This window comes from Lynx rufus, unplaced genomic scaffold (genome assembly GCF_022079265.1).
Source record: "Lynx rufus isolate CCGP_SWC_20201006 ecotype Redwood Valley unplaced genomic scaffold, mLynRuf1.p SCAF_8, whole genome shotgun sequence".
In the NCBI taxonomy this organism is placed as follows: Eukaryota; Metazoa; Chordata; class Mammalia; order Carnivora; family Felidae; genus Lynx; species Lynx rufus.
Window position 1 is genome coordinate 26,626,815 of NW_025814896.1, and position 16,920 is coordinate 26,643,734.

The following is a 16,920-nucleotide window of genomic DNA, read 5'->3' on the forward strand; positions in this document are numbered from 1 at the left end:
TCTAGCCGGCGGGCGGGCGGGACCATAGAGAGCCCGCGGCACCGCCCCCTCCACGGCCCGAGCGCCCGCTCGCGCGGCTCCCACAATGCACCGCACAATGGCCCGACCGCCGCCACTACCGGGGCCTGAGCGGGCCTGGCGGAGCCCGAGCGCGGCCCGGCCCGCGGCGCGGGGCCCCGAGCGCGGTGAGTGCCGGCGAGGGCCCCGGGGGACGGCGGGGAGTGGGGCGGGAGGCCGTCTCGCTGCGCCCGCGCGCCCGACACCCGGAGCGGCGGCGCCTCTCCTCTCGGGCCCCACGGCGCGGTCGCCTACACCCCCGACCGGGGGCCCCCTCCACGCCAGTTCGGGCCCAGATAGGCCCCAGGGTGACGAAATCTCTCCCTGGAACCGATACCTGGGTTGGGGGACCGGAAGAAACCCCACTGGCTCCCTCCCTACCGAGACCTGGAGACGCAGCCCTGAGGGTCCCCTACTCTTGACCCCCAGGCTCCCTGGAGACCCAGATAACGCGCTGCTGACCTTACCAGGGACCCGGGTCTGGGGGACGCAGATAAGCTGCACCTGCTCCCTCCCCTCAGACACGCCTACTCGGACCCACATAACCCCCTTTCCTGCTCCAAATAGTCGCTTTTTACTCTCTGTTTCGTTTTCCAGAACCGCATAGCCCATTTTGAGACTTACCTCAAATACCTGGTTCTGGAGAACCCAGATAAGCCCTACCTATATTTCCTTCCTCAGTGACTACACTTCCAAACCTTATCATCTATTTGGTTACCCGTTTTGAGACCATTGAAATTCAGAGAATTCACTTCTGTCTTCAATCCCTGGAATCCTCCAGCCTTTATAACCCATCTCTTCTTTCTTTCTTCTTTCTTTCTTTCTTTCTTTCTTTCTTTCTTTCTTTCGTTCTTTCTTTCTTTCTTTCTTTCTTTCTGTTGGCCGGGGGGGGGGAGGTCCCTTAGAGACCCAGTTAAGTTGCTAATGATTCTTTATCACACTTGCCCTTCCTTCCCATCCCTGAGACCTCCTCCAGACTTCTCCCTGAATTTCTGTGCCTTCTGCCTTCTCCGGCAGGCGTCCACTCCCATCTCTCCCAGCTCCCGGGGAGTTTAACCTTTCCTACCACACAGTGGAGTGGTATAGAAGCTGCCGGAGGAGCCTGGTTACTCCCTGCAAATCCAGTCCCCTGCTATGGCCCCAGCTTGGTGGGAGAAAGGGACCTGTAAGGTGGAAGATGAGGGGACAACTGGGGAGGTGGGGGGGGGGGAGTTGCTGGTGCTTTCACCTGCACGAGTAGCCCATCTCCTGGCTTGTGTGTTTTTCCATCTTGTTAGCTTGGGACTGTGATAGAGTCTGGCTTTGGATTTCTAACCCTGCCCCCCAAGGTGAGGCCACTAGATTGTGTGTGGCGGGGGGAGGTTGGGAATACTAGGGGGTGTCCAACCAGGTTTCCTCTTAATGAAAATGGGGCTGTAGTGAGCTGCAGCCATTTGCTCAAGGCCTCCGCAGGAGTGGGAGGCAGCGGGATTCAGAGGAAATAGTGAATCAAAGGGACTCCGAAGAGGGCCCATCTACAGTGACAGAAGAACTAGCAGCCCGAGAGTAAATCCAACCCCTGCTAATCCTGTTTGATGTCTCTTGGAATGATGCAAGTCATTGAGACTCTCCAGCCTCCCTGTAATTTAATTCTCCCACCACTCTGGAGTGTGTGTGAGAGAGTGAGTGAGGGGGGCAGCTATGCTCATTTCCCCTTTCTCACTGTTTTCCAGCCAGTCGGTGTGTCTTTTGGATTTGTTTCTGGTGCTGGGGTCAAGACCTGGGTTTTTTTTTCTTGGTCTATTTATAATTTCCCAGTTGCTATTTTGGGCTCTGCTTAAGGGAAGAGTCTGTCCACCCTAAAGAACGTTCCAGGGTGTGTTCCCGGGTACGTTTCCTCCTGGGCAGGTGTTGAATTGAGTTCTTCAGATCCCCAAGTAGCTCTTGGGCAGGAGGGATAAAAGCTATTTTAGGGTAGTCACTGGAGTGGAGCTGTTAATCCTCTATGGGTCTCTCTAGTTAAGAACACTTAGAGATTAACGCTTTCCTTGCTGCAGGGGGGCTGCTTCTCCACGGTTTGGGGAGGGTTGGGACAATTTAGTGTGGCAGCAGAAGGTGGGAACGTGCAACTCAGTACAAAGGCAAAGATAATAGCTGCCTTTTGTTGGGGACTTACAGCAAGCCAAGCCCTATGTTGAGCCCTTTGCATACCTGACTAAAATAATCCTCACAACAAGCCTGTGAGGTAAGTATTTTTAGCTTTACAGATGAGGAAACAGGCTAATAATGGAGAAAGAACGCAGTTTCTATAGAGATGATGTAACACCATAAAAACTAGTTTCGTCAGAGGGCAGCAGGCATCATGGCACACAGCAGGACAGACAGACTGGAGAGCAGTTTGTCTCCTTTCGGCTGCCAAAGAGGGCCTTCGGGAGTTTTTAGAAAGCACTTGTGTTTGGGGCGCAGAGCCTTAGTAACAGAAGGGACTCAGAGAGAGAGCTCCGGCCCGGGATACGGTGCTGGAGGAAGGGAGCGCAAGGGCGACTGGCTCGAGGGGATGTGCTGGCGGCTGATGGCGAGGGAAAAGGGGAAGGCTGCGTTCTGGGGCGATGTGAAGGGAAGGAAACTCACTCAGAGGCCTGAGAAGTAACATTAAAGGGGGAAAAAAAAGAAGTACTGCTCGGGCCCTGTGCGGAAAAGAGGCAGACACAGTGTAGACGGCACTGCATGTGTGCGCACACTTTGTGTCAGACGCTTCGTCCTCTGTGAGACCATTCTAGGTAAGGAGAAGACGTCTTTATCTTAGAAACTGAGGAATCTGAGATTCAGAGAAACAAAGTAACCTGCGCCTGCTTTCACAGGCCAGTAAGTGGCAGCTCTTTGGATAGCAAGTCCAAGGTTCTTTCCGCACTACCTCCCTCTTCAGATCAGGCGCCAGAAGCGATCTTTGGATGAAAATACACCGAGTTATACCAGTAACTGGGAGGGATTGATTGTGTTTGTTTTATGGGAACAGGTTCCGTCAGCTTCTCTACAGTTGTTAAGGTTAGAGTGTGAGACAAGAAGAGCGGCTTTGAAAGAGAAGCAGGATTCTTTCAGTTTTGCCCAGGAAGTCTGAAGGAGAGAGGCCCAGGAATTTTCCTAGAGGAGAGGACTTTGCAGACAAAGGACAGAGGGAGAGACACTAGATTCCCAAAAGGGTTCCTAAGGTAACACCGGCAGCAGCCTGTCGGTGACTATGGGTGAGGGCTTCCCCTGTGCCTTTTTGAAAGGATAGGGGGAATAGGATCAGGGTGTTGGCTGTTTTCTTTTTAAGGCCATAGCCCCATTAAACGCAGATCAAGGCAAGCACATGGCTGCCTCCCTCCTTTGGTTCTGTCATTACAACCTCTTGAGCTCTCCTTAGCCACCACCAGCCTCTTTCCTAGAAGCCCATTACTCACTCTTTCAGAAGCGGCATACTAAACTGCTCTGTCTTGTTTGTGCTTGTTCAGGAGAACAGAAGAGGTGTATGTGTGGGAGGTGGGGGACGTACTGTTCTCTTTCTGAGTTTGTGTGGAATTTCCAGGGCTAGGCTCCCCTCTCGTGTCGGCCAAAGTGATGCGACCTGCTTCCCTCTGGCTGCCGTTCCCAGCTTTTCAGAGGCTGAGATGCACAGTTTTAGATAGCAGCGGGGAGCACAACTTGACTTTGAGGGTGGGGTAAATTCCCTCCAAAGTAGATGTTCGAATTCACGCTTGCTCTCTGCCCGATTCCAAGGTAGTGTAGTAATCGCTGGTTTTATAAACAGGTGATTCCACCCTTGAGAAGGAGGGACTTAACCCATGAAAGGCAGACGTCAGAGGCCTTGGAGATTTATAGTGAAGCAGGCAGATATGCCACGATGACTCGAAGGCTCAAGTGGGACTACTTTTTAGCACTGCCTACCCCTCCCCGGCATGTGACTCATGCAAAATGCAGCCACCTTTGTGCAGATCTTTCTAGGCAGATCTCCACTCGTGATGGGGAAATGTTTATCATATTACACTGCAGTGTTTCTTCAACAAGAGGAATGGTTCCTGAACAGGACGTAGCTCACGTTAATGATGAGCAAAGCTCTCTGGGGCATGAACCCGCTGATCCCATCATCTCGTTCACCGCCAGTCTGTTAGATGAATGGTCACTGTAAGCAGCAGGTGCTAATGAGCTGAGCAAGCATTCTGTGGCCCACAGCTGTTTGTGCGGTTGGAGCCCTCCCCAGATTCTCGTGGACAGTCCCCACTGTCCTTTGCTCCCTTCACATGGGAAAGCCTCATGACCAAATTTTGGCATGACTTCTTCAAAAGGAATCCCCCTGTTGTAGCAAGTTGCTTTGCAGTTGGTAATCTTATTAGTGTGAATGTGGGTCTGTTGTCCCCCTTTGGAGAGTCAGTACAGTAATCTCCATCCTCTCTGAATTAATGTCAGGAGAAAAGTTCTGTCATCTTTGCTCCAGTTTTCCCCTTTCCCACACCCCTCCCCTCCCCCTGCCTCAACAAGAGAGAGGATCAGACTTCAAGGTATTGGCTCCCCACTTTGGAAGAGCTGTGACACCAGTTTAAACCAGAACTTTGTGAGCATAAGTGAGCCTTGCATCAACTTGCATTCAGTGACTAATTTACTCATCGAACGGTAAGAAAGTTGAGAGTCCTTTTCTAGATGCTAAGTGTATGGAAATGAAAGAACTGTGATCTGAGCCTTCAAAGAATCAATTTGGTGGAGGAGTTCTAATGCTAGTATGCTTCCTGCTCATAATGGAGAAATGTATGTGCTACAAAGGTCTGCAGGAGGGGCTGCTCGGCACGTGGCGTGTTGGACGGCTTTGCTAAAGAAGCATGGCCTGGGAGACCCAGAGAGGTGGTGGAGGGTGGGATGGTTTAGGAGAAATGCTGAGTCTGCTGTTGCCTCCTCAGGCAGAACCTCTTATTGATGTGCTACTGAGAAACACATCTGGCTCAGGGGCTGTCTTTCCAGGGTGTAAATTTCCTAAGCAAAAGCTTCTCCTTCCTTCTCTGTTGCCTTTTGGGCATTTTATTGCTCTTTAGCACCTTCATGAGGAGGAGAATTGTGGAAAGTAGTGGGGGAGGAGGAGAAGGAGGAGGAGCTGCCATCTCTAAATTTAGTGGAAAGGATATCAAAGTGAAGTCGGAAGAGAATATTTGGAGTTTAGGGCTTTTACTTCCTTAGATTATCTCGTCTCTTATTAGCCTAGGTAGAACTAGTAATAATAGTTACCATTAAGCACTTATTAGGTGCCCAGCCTTCTGCTGAATACTGTGTATTCATTATCTCATTTAATCCTCGAAATATCCTTATGATTTAGGAGATTATTAAACTCATTTTGTAAATGAGATAGCTCAGGGAAGTAATTGGCTGAAAGTCACGTGGCTTTGAAGTGGAAGGGCTGGGATCGGAACGGGATCTGTCTGCCTCCAGAGCCCATGTTTTCATGGTATTGGGCTCCCTAACACCAGGTGTTCTGATGTTTCAGGTGAAGAGATTGTTTTCTGAAGGCTGCTGCGTTGGAGGCTGTGACAGAGCAGAGAGCCCGTGTGGAGCTGATGGGGAGGCTTTCTGAATAACATGGCCCTTCGCCATTAGTCTTGCCATGACCACATTTTTCACCAGCGTCCCCCCCTGGATTCAAGATGCAAAGCAGGAGGAGGAAGTGGGCTGGAAACTAGTTCCCAGGCCTCGGGGCCGGGAGGCGGAGAGTCAAGTGAAGTGCCAATGCGAAATCTCGGGGACGCCCTTCTCAAATGGGGAGAAGCTGAGGCCTCACAGCCTCCCCCATCCAGAGCAGAGACCATATAGCTGCCCTCAGCTGCACTGTGGCAAGGCTTTTGCCTCCAAGTACAAGCTGTATAGGTAGGTGATGCTCCCATACCTCTTCCTGCCCTGAGGTTCCCAGAGGACAAAGCCAGAAAGACTCCACTGAGTGGGAGGCTTTATCTGTGACAGAAGAGTAGACGTTTATTGGCCCATAAGTGTACCCTGAACACCAACAATTTGAAATCCCTCACTAAAAGCTACCGGTGGTATTTGTATTCAGACACTAGACTCTGATGGGGAAATATCAACCGTCATGAACAAACTAGATTAAACGATGTTTTCAATACTACTCTCCCCACCTTTGCCAGGTAATGCCAGATAATGTTAGCCAGAAATTAGAAATCAGTCTTAACTTGAGAAGGAAAAGGAGACCCTCTGGTCCCATCTGTAAATTTTAAAGTGGAGGCTCAGAGTGGGGTAGTAACTTACCCAAAGTCCCATAGCATCTTTGGTCCTGCAGTGCCTCTTCTGAACCAGCCTGCTACTCACATGATTACTTCCGTCTCTGTGGAATCTCTGGTGTCCTCTCGGTCAGCAGCTTTCCTGAAACTTTAAGCCCAAGAGCCCTACATAAAGTGAAATAGAATGTGAAAGTGCTAGTATAAAGTAGATATGGCAGAGCAGCTTGGAAGGGAGGGGCGCCTGCCCCAAAGTGATTTTGACTTTATCCTTGCCTTTCCATCAGAGGAACAGGAATATGCCCTTTACAAATGAGATAGACTGCCTGATGCACACTGCTTCATCCACTCATCTAGCCCACTATAATTTATTGAGCTCCTGCTGCATACCACACATGGTGTTAAGTGCCCTGGACAGAGTAGTGAGCCAGATGGGGGTGCTCCTTGAGTCTATCTTAATAGTGGGGACAGACCGCAGACAAGTAAATGCATGAACAAGATGACCAAAGAAAGCCTCAGTTCTTATCTGGAAAACAGTTGATAGGAAGGAACTAAAGCAGGTAATAGGGCAGCATGACCAGGATTGCCCTCATGACAGTTCTGTGGTCCTCAGGAATGCTTTGATAACTGTGTGCTCCTGTGTCTGAGGTGGACTCCAGTTGGGGCCATCCTCTTAGACTTCCTTAGTGACAATCTGGGTGTCTGCGAGAGGCTACAGGAAAGGTCCTATAGGGTCTGGGAGGCAGGAGCTCTGACTCCAACCTTAGTCACTGCGTGAGCTTAGACGAGTCACTAAACCTCTTAGTGCCTTCGTTTCCTCACTTGTAAAATGAGGAAAATGGACTGTGGGTCCATCAGCACCTCCCTCTCGTACATTACCGTGTCTGATATGTCACAGGAGGTTAATAGTAGCTCTCGGTGGTGTGAGCACTCACACGTAGCCTGAGGGTAATGGCTATGTTCGATACCTTCCAGGTAGGAAGGGTCACTGGGTGCTATACTAGAGACAGCTGTGGTATACCTGAGTGAACCCAGGTTTCAAGGACTGTGTTCAAATTCAGTTTCTGCCACTTACTGACGTGGGTGGGGCTGTCCTGTGCAGAACAAGGTTAATGACAACTCACACAGGGCCTGGCAGATGGTGGGTCCTCGAAGTCTTACTGAGTTGATTCTGAAAGTCCCATAGAGCTCTGGATTGTAACTCCTGCACTCTGAGCTCCTGTCCCTCCAGATGGGAGCAGGTAAACCAAGGAACACTGAGGTACTATACCATGGGAACACTTTTAAATGTTGCTGGTTTACACGGCAAACACTTTAAATGGTACAAATGAGCATTCAGTGAAAAATGCATTGTCCTTATGCTGGAAGCTACCATTCTCGCCAGAGGTATCCAATGGGGTCAGTTTCTTGTGTATCCATGCTAAGACATTGAAATATGTATTCCCTTCCCTTTTTATTTTCACAAGGGATTAGATTACACACACCAAACTGAACTTCCTGTTTTGATTTAACCCCTCATTATGTTTTGGGATTGTTCCAGATAGAGAAGTTTAGATTTTTTCTTTTCAATTTTCTTTTATGGTGTCATTTAAAATTTTTTAAATATAATTTTTTGAAAAGGAAATACATTCACATAAAATTCACAAGGTGTCAAAAGGTATAAATGAAAATTCTCCATCAAACCCATAAGCTTCCCTATCTCTTTTCCCCATAAGGAACCAGTGTTTCTTATATATCCAGAAATATTTTTAAGCACATACAAGCAAACATACATCTGTTTTCCCTCTTTTCTTATGCGTAGTACCATTCTGCATGCACTGTCCTGTCCCACTGCTTTTTACCACTTCATTGTATCCTAGGAGTTTGTTCCCCGTGGGTACATATAAAGCTGCCTTTTTTTTTTTTTTATTTGAGTCATTTTTTGAACTTATAATTTATTTCACCGATTCCCTATTGATGGACGTTTAGATTGTTGCTGATTTTTTACTACTACAAACAGTGCTGCAAAGACTAGGAGTACATCTGTGATTTTGCAGGTGGGTGAGGATATCTATAGAATATAGTTGGCATAGTATTCCATTGCGTGTCTCTACCATAATTTTTGTATCTACTTCCCTGTTAATGGACACCTCAGTTGTCTGGCCAGCCCTTGTGATCTCCTTTCTTTCTCCTCTATCCTCCATCCCTACCCCCAGGCACATGGCCACCCACTCAGCCCAGAAACCCCACCAGTGTATGTACTGTGATAAGATGTTTCACCGCAAGGACCATCTGCGGAACCACCTGCAGACCCATGACCCCAACAAAGAGGCCCTTCACTGTTCTGAGTGCGGTAAGAATTACAATACGAAGCTAGGCTACCGGCGCCACCTGGCTATGCATGCCGCCAGCAGCGGTGACCTCAGCTGCAAGGTGTGCCTGCAGACCTTTGAGAGTACCCAGGCCCTGCTAGAGCACCTGAAGGCCCACTCACGCCGAGTAGCAGGTGGTGCCAAGGAGAAGAAGCACCCCTGTGACCACTGTGACCGGCGGTTCTATACTCGTAAGGATGTGCGGCGGCACCTGGTGGTGCACACAGGCCGGAAGGACTTCCTGTGCCAGTACTGTGCCCAGCGGTTTGGCCGCAAGGACCACCTGACACGTCATGTCAAGAAGAGCCACTCGCAGGAGTTGCTCAAAATCAAGACAGAGCCAGTGGACATGTTAGGCCTCCTCAGCTGCAGCTCCACAGTCAGTGTGAAGGAAGAGCTGAGCCCTGTGCTATGCATGGCCTCTCGGGACGTGATGGGGGCCAAGGCCTTCCCTGGCATGTTGCCCATGGGCATGTATGGCGCCCACATCCCTACCATGCCCAGCACGGGCATGCCACACTCCCTGGTGCACAATACGCTGCCCATGGGTATGAGCTACCCCCTGGAATCCTCACCTATCTCTTCCCCAGCTCAGCTTCCTCCAAAATACCAGCTTGGATCTACCTCATACTTGCCCGACAAATTGCCCAAAGTGGAGGTGGATAGTTTTCTGGCGGAGCTTCCTGGAAGCCTGTCTCTCTCGTCCGCTGAACCCCAGCCCGCCTCACCTCAGCCGGCGGCAGCTGCGGCCCTCCTAGATGAAGCACTGCTCACCAAGAGCCCCGCCAACCTCTCTGAGGCCCTCTGCGCTGCTAATGTGGACTTCTCCCACTTACTGGGCTTTCTTCCACTCAACCTACCCCCGTGTAACCCACCCGGGGCCACCGGAGGCCTGGTCATGGGCTACTCCCAGGCCGAGGCACAGCCCTTACTCACCACTTTGCAAGCTCAGCCTCAAGATTCCCCGGGAGCTGGCGGACCACTGAACTTTGGACCTCTGCACTCCTTGCCTCCTGTCTTCACCTCTGGCCTGAGCACCACCACCCTGCCTCGTTTCCACCAGGCATTCCAGTAGCCCCCAAGGAGGCCCTCAGCCCAGTCTTAGGCTCTGTCAGGGAGCCTCTGTACCCACCCCATCTGCATCTCCCATGAAGGCAGCTGAGCTTTCAGAGCTGGGTTCAAAAAGAAAAAAATTCCAGTATCTGTATGGAGCACTTGGTTTGGGGGCTCAAGCTCCAGGATCAGTTCTGGGAGGAGCCTTGAGCCCCAACCCCATGAAAAGATCTCATACCATAGAACTTCAGGTATTTTTACTTTTACTTTTTTTGATCTGAATCGGGAGCCACACTTCGCCCTCTCCCTCTCCAAAGTGTCAGAACCTCCTCCTCTTTGGAGAAGGGGGAGGCCTCTTGGAGACACAAAGGGTTTCACTTTGGATGACCTCGAGAGAAATAGCCCAAGAAGCCCGCCTTCTGGTCCCAACCTGCAGACCCCACGGCAGTTGGTCAGGCCCTGCTGCAAAGGGTCACTTGGCTCCGTCGCCTGCTTCCCACCAATAGGCAGGAGAGAGGGCCTCTGTCCTGCCCACCAGCCCCGTCCCTCCTGTAGCAGCACCTCCATTTCCAGTCAGTGTTGTCCAGCAACGGTACCGTTTACACAGTCGCCTCAGACACACCATTTCACCTCCCTTGCCAAGCTGTTAGCCTTAGAATGATTGCAGTGAACATTGTTTACACGCCGTGAATTCATTCCCACCAGTCCAGTCCAGTTGGCACCAGCCGGAACCATTTGGTACCTGGTGTTAACTGGAGCCCTGTTTACAAGGCGGAGTCGGGTCTCACTGACTTCTCTTCACTTGAGGTCACATTTTTCCCCTGTGGGGAAATAAACTGACTTTGGACTGCTTCAGTCTCTGCCATCTTCCATGACTGTCTGTTCCTGCCTTCCTCGGCAGTGTCTGCAAGACAGGCAAGAAGATTGGAGCAGGTTTCTCACAGGTCTGCAATTCTGTTTTTCTCCAAGTACATCATGAGCCCTCCTCCTCCTCTTGAACAGGAGAGGGCAAGAAATGAAAGGCATGCCCGCTTCTATCGCCCCCATTCCCCAGCCCCCACCCCAAACATCATGAGCTGTTATCCTTAGTCTTGGAAGGAGGGACTCGGGTTCTAAGCTGGTTGGCTAGCAAAGGAGAGGGTATGAACCCCTGATGTGTCTCTCCTGCTTGTCCCTTTTCCAGGAAGTTGTGGAATTGTTGCAAGAACAGTCTTCAGGAAGTTAGGGCTGGGCAGATAGTTGAGTCCTAACCTGTGGGTACGTCATTGGCTCCCATACCAACCTTTGTTCTTATCCACAGTCTCCCCACTCCTCTACTTTGCAGTTACAGTGGACTCAGGGCCACTGTGCATAGGCCTCTCTGCTCCCCATCAAAGTAATCCCACCTTCCTCTTGTGGCCCCCCCTCAATTTGCCCCCAATACTTAGCAGGGTTTCTCGCAACAGATGACTCACTCTTCTGGCTTGTGGGGCTCCCTGCCACAGAAAGCACAGCCCTTGCCCAGCCGAACCCCATCCCTGCTTCATTTCTCAGTTCCACACGGGCTTTACTCTCACCACTCACAGAAGGGAGGCAGCTCAGGGACCACCAATGTCGGACCCTCATGAGACGCCTCCAGTCTGATTCAGAAACACACTTCTACCTCTTTACTGTTAACTTCTACACATGCAGCCAGTAGTTTCTGGGCACTTTTCTCAGCAGTGCCTCATGCTGGCTTTTCCACTAGGGTTTCAGGACAAACTACCAAGGAACTGCCTCGGCCTCCGCCCAGTCCTCACACCCCCTCTTTCCTTCTAGACATCACTTTGCTTTATCATCAGGAACTGAGCAGGTCCAAGACCCAGGCTTTTGCTTCAGCCCAGGCCAGTACTCTTTGAGGTGCAAGCCTTAAAATGTAGCTCCCTGGCCCTCGATTGGAAGCAATGTGGAGTGAATAAGCATGTTTTGATTTAGGCAGGGTAGCTTGGGATACTTTTGAAAAAACAAACCAGATATAAAAATGTCTGGCAAGGTTAGGATCAGACTAGGTGATTTGCTTCTAAAAATTCGTTTCAGTGAGTCCCAGGGACTAATTAAGGTTTATTTTTAAAAGCGTCCACCTTGGTACGCAGCCACCTCCTGCATGCTGTGCATGTTATTGGGACTCGTATTATAGGAAATGGTACGTGAGGATCCAAGCAGGACTCAGTGCTGCCATTCTCCTTATTGTCTCTGGTCTTCATCACTAGACCCAGCAACCCTTCATCCGCTCCCTGCCACCTTCCGTGCACACCTCATTTATAGAGGCAAGTGGGCCTCTGGCCATGGAGTATAAAATCTCAGGCTTAAAGAGTCCACTCTTCCCTGCCTGTCCTTTTCTGTCCCTTCCTTGAATTCTCTCCCCCATTAGTGATGCTGGGAAACTAGAACAGGCAGAGCAACTATTTAAAGCCTTGTAAGTGGGGCCTTGCCCCTTCTCCCCTCTCCTTCCATCCTGTTTCTCCTTTACTCTTCCGTCAGTACTCTCACCCCACACAAGGAATTTCCCTATCACTGTGAACTTTGCTGGTACAGAGGAACATCTGCCTTCACCTTTTTTTGGACCATAGCCACCCAGCTGTTTCTTAAACTTCCCTTCCCAAAATTAAAAAAAAAAAAAAAAAAAAAAAAAAAAGCCTTATTGGCCTGGTTGTTCAAAGGATAAGAATAGCTTTATCCTACGTTCAGTACCAAACCCACTTCAGTACCTTTACTGAGGCCATGAGAGCCTGAGGGGTGTCTGCCCACGACAGGAGCCATGGCATGTGGCAGAGACCAAACAGGGACCAGGAAAAAGGGGTAATGACCCCTTTCCCCACCACCTCCAACCTCTGTCAGCGATGAGTTGCCTTGAACAGGGGGCAGGCACCTCGCATCCTGCACACAGCTGGTCAAGGTTGAGTGCAGTCCTGGGGGCCAGGGGATGACCTACCCAGCTGTGTCAGCTCAGGATCTGTGCACATCTTTTAAAGAGGGAAGAGGTGGGAAAAGGAGCACCAATGAGTTTCCCCCCAACCTTATACAAATGGCATTTAATGGAAATCCGGGAAGCAGGTGTGATTACTTTTTTGCTCGTAGATATTGTCCTAAGTTGAAATTTTTCCACTGCCCTAAACTTCTCCTAGTAGTCTGAATCCTTGCCCCCCCCCCTTTCTTTTTGGTAGCTGTTTTCCCCATTCCCTCTACCTTCCCTCTTATCTAGGAGCTGTCTTTAAGCACGATTTTTTTTAACAGTTTATATTGTACAGGATCAATATTTTGCTTTTTAACAAGGATATTTATGTAATAAGAAACTTTGCCTTAGGCAGGTGTTGGCCAGAAAAGTCCAGATTCCTCTGGGACCTCACCCTGGCCTCTCCTGGAGCTCTGAACCTGCTGTGGAAGGAATTGGCTATGACCTTCACCACTGGAGAGGAGGGTCTGTGGCAAGGGAAGGGGTGTTCCGGTTCTAACAGGAGAAGGATTCACCGTGATAATTTAGTGCTTCTGTGGAGGGGTCTGGAAGAAGTATCCCAGCCCAGTTTCTTCAGATGCAAGCTCACTTCCATAGCTGCCCCTCTCCACCTCTAAGTATTTGGCACTAGAACTCCTGAGACACCACTTCTCGTTTGCCTCCCTCCCTCCTGGTGATCAAGGCTTTGGGGCCACTCTTTCGTAATGCCAGATTATTTAAAGAGAAAAATACAAGACAAAAACCTTCTAGCACTTTGTAAACACAGTGAATAACCTCTTGGAGTATTTTTGGCTTTATATAAAACAAGGTTTTTAATTGTAAAATATAAGTGCCATTAGAAAATGCACAGGGCGTATCTTTGTTAAAGTAGATTTTTCAATGTTTTACAGAATTACATTTTCAAAAAAAGTTTTTATAATGAAGTTGTTTATTAAAAACTTCTGAATGATGCGTTTGGAAGTTGTGAACCTGTCTGATTGGGAAAGGGTTGGAGAGTGCCTGGGGAAGAACTGGAAACAACAGACATCTTTAGCATCCCAGGGGATGGTGAGTGTAGGGCAGACAGTAGCAAGCCTTCACATTAGCACCTACAGACTTTATACTTTGAAATGAAAGATCTTGAGCTAAGTGGCATCATGCTATCACTTAAACTTGGATGCAAGAGGAAACTCTCATTGGCCTCATGAAAATTTCATGTAACTAAAAATGCCAGATCTAGCACAGTCTTTAGGATGGATCCAGCAACTCAAACATGGTTGGTCATTCCTATTTCTCTCCACCCTCTTGTGTAGTCGGGACTTCATCCTCAGGCCCTACAAAGTGGCTCATCCCTTTGTGTAGGAGTAAATTGCTGCCATGACTCCATATCCGTCATTCTCAGTGCTGACCAGGAAGAGAAAGGAGAGAGGAGTCCTTGTATTCACAGAAGTGCCCCCCACCTCCCAGGCATCTCCTGTCTCACTGGCCTTGAAAGGGCTCTGTGCTCTCCCCCAAGCCAGCCAGCAATCGCAAGGCTGAGATAGGAGTGGTTTCTCAAAGGAAACTGGGGCTTCTGTTAGGATGAAGAACGGATACTGGTTGTCCAAGAAAAGATGTCATCCATTGCCCGAGGTGCACAGCTGGCAAGTGACAGAGCTGGGACCTGACCTTGTCACACTTGTACCTACTCACTGGGTTCAAACTGTTGAAAGGCTGACGTGGCTTCTGACCTTGCTGCTTTGCCAGTCTAACGAAGGTAGTCCTCCTCATCATAGGCCCTGCAACTCGTACTGAGATGCTCCTATCCAGGGCTCAGATTGAGTAACTATTCTGTGGTCTGGAGCCACTGTCCACAGCCACACAGTCCTGAGTCCAGCCCAAGAGTCCATGGGACGTTAACAACTGTTAACGTGTGTTACGGGTGTTTTGTACAAAGGCAGTGGGCTAGCCCTTCATTTCTTTGGCCTTCCATTTACTTGACAAAGATTGAATGTCCACCCCAATGGGTCAGATCCCTGGCTAGAGCCCCAAGGGAATACACCTTGCTCTCTAGGGAGTGTATACCCCAGGATGGGTCTGGGGGCTCAGCACCACCCTATTCATCGGGCGGGAGGAGACTGAAAGCTTTCTGGAGGAGGTAGCAGGGACTTCCGGGCATAGGGGGAATTAGGTGTGTTGACCTCCATAAGCCACAAGTTTGGGAGCCAAGACCACAGGAGTGCAGATGCATTTGCAGGATCAGGGCTGCAAGGCTGGTCCATCCAGGCTCTTATCCTATCCAAGCACATTCCCTGCATTTCAGACGGGTTCACTTTTGTGAAATGTCTGGTATAGAGCAAGAGGCAGCCTCTGGGCATTGGGCAAGGTGAAACAATGTCCATCTTTCAGTCTACAAGCCCAGGAGGATACAGTTTGTACATACAGATGCCAATATGCTCCCCGTTGCCAGCGTTTGAGACCTTCCCTTGCCCCAGATCCTTGTACTCCCAAGTTTGTTTCTTCCTTTCTCTATAGAAGTACTTCCAGCACCTCCACGTGCCAGGTAATTACCATCATCTGCGGCTTCCAGTTTGAGTCTGCATAGTCTTTTCTGCATATGCTTGAATAATTTACCCTGTGCAAAGCTGCGAGTCTCCTACAGCTGCCCCAAACCACAGTCGAGTGTGGGTGCCCGGTGGCCCCCAGTGTCCACCGCCGGGAAGAGTAATCGCCCGGCGTGGTCGCTGTGATGGAAAGTTCTATGTGTCCGTGACCGGAGTTGTGCCTGATCCTTGGTGCCCACTCGGAACTATTCCTTGCTTGGTACACCCCTGCAATTCACCCCATCTCTATCGCCATTGTCCTAGTAATGTTGGGGCCAGTTCCGTCCGGCGCTTGCGGTTGCATCCCCTTCAGGCAGCCCCGTGCCACTCAGCCAGGCCGGCAAGACCCTCGTCCCTCGCAGCTAGGGGGACCTCTGAGAATCACACCCCGAAGGAGGGTGCGAGGAGCGGAGCGCGCCCCGAGGAGGAGACCGCGCCTTCCCACCTCCCGCCATGGTCCCGTAGCCGCCGTACCGCCCCTCCGGCGGGACCCGCGGTGTCGTCCACGCACCCCGAGCCCCTCCAGGCGAGAGGCTACCTCAGGTGATGGCGGACGAGACGGCGGGGGGCCTAGAACCGCCACGCGCCCGTCGCCCGACCTCGCCGCTGGGTCAGCGAAGCCGCTGCACGCGGGCGCCCCGCCCCCGCCCCCGGGACCGCCCCGCCTGTCACCGGGCCTAGTCGGACCGAGGCCCCTGAGACCCGCCGCGCCGAGGTTGGGGGGCGGGGTCGCGGTCGGGAGGCGGCGGGAAGGCCGAGGAAGTGACGCCTGGGCAGGGCGCCATCTTCCTGGAAGGGGCGGAGGTGCGGAGGGGCTGGTGGGGGAGGAGGACCCGGAGGTGGGAGTGGCGGTGCAGCGGGGCCCATAAACCTGGAACGCCCAGCCGCGGACCTGCCGGATGCCATCCAGTGGGAGCTGGAGGCTGTGAGTGCCCAGGCGGACTGGCCCTACCTGCGGCTCGAGCGCAGGTTTGGACGCATGCGCCGTCTGCACTTGGTACGTAGGCGCTTCATCATCCAGAGTATGTCTGGCTTCTGGGTCACTGCCTTTCTGAACCACCCGCATCTGTCAGACATGATCAGTCCTCGTGATGAAGACGTGCCCTGGTACTTGGTGGATTTGGAGGTGAGGGAGCTCAGGCATGCCAGGACGCGCTGCAGTTTCAAGTTTTGGAACCATCCCTTCTTCTGGAACAAGGTGTTCGTGAAGGAGTATGAGTGCAGATCCTCAGGACCGGTGGTGTCAGTCGCAAGTCTCATCCGATGGCACCGGGGCCAAGGAACCCCCTGTTCTGGTACACAGGAACTGGGACACTGTTCGCAGCTTCTTCAGCGGGTTCTCACAGAACAACCTCCCAGAGGCTGACAAGGTTGTCCAGATTATTAGAGGACTTGTGGCCCAAACTCCTGCAGTACTACCTACTGGGGGAGAGACACCCCCCCCCCTCCCCCCGCGGAGCCAGCAGAGGTCTAGCAAGGTGGCGCACAGAGGCCCCTCCTATGTCCTGCAGGTACCAGTCTGCCCTGCGCTAGGACCTGGCAGCTACATAAGACTGCCTTCTGCCTCTTGTGGACCTGTGCTCAAGCCGATGACATGGCTCTGCTGTCTGCTTTCTCTTTCATGCACCCTGGCCCCTCCGAACATTCAGTGGACTCTGCTCCAAGATTGTGGCCTCCGTGGCCAAGCTCTTTTGTTTCCA

The 16,920-nt window shown here is 51.2% G+C and overlaps 2 protein-coding genes across 2 annotated transcripts; both read left to right on the forward strand.

Moving 5' to 3' along the window:
- The first annotated feature begins 91 nt into the window (after positions 1 to 91).
- Positions 92 to 13,610, forward strand: PLAGL2 (PLAG1 like zinc finger 2). The gene is made up of 3 exons (XM_047067580.1): positions 92 to 185; positions 5,546 to 5,922; positions 8,480 to 13,610. Exons 2-3 carry the CDS (start codon positions 5,663 to 5,665, stop codon positions 9,708 to 9,710), a joined length of 1,491 nt encoding a protein of 496 aa, XP_046923536.1. The 5' UTR covers positions 92 to 185; positions 5,546 to 5,662; the 3' UTR covers positions 9,711 to 13,610.
- On the forward strand, positions 13,608 to 16,753 carry LOC124503860 (putative testis-specific Y-encoded-like protein 3). Its single transcript, XM_047069152.1, is given in 5 exon segments — positions 13,608 to 13,706; positions 15,686 to 15,830; positions 16,105 to 16,499; positions 16,501 to 16,604; positions 16,606 to 16,753. Coding segments are annotated over 5 exon segments (891 nt in total).
- Positions 16,754 to 16,920: the final 167 nt, after the last annotated feature.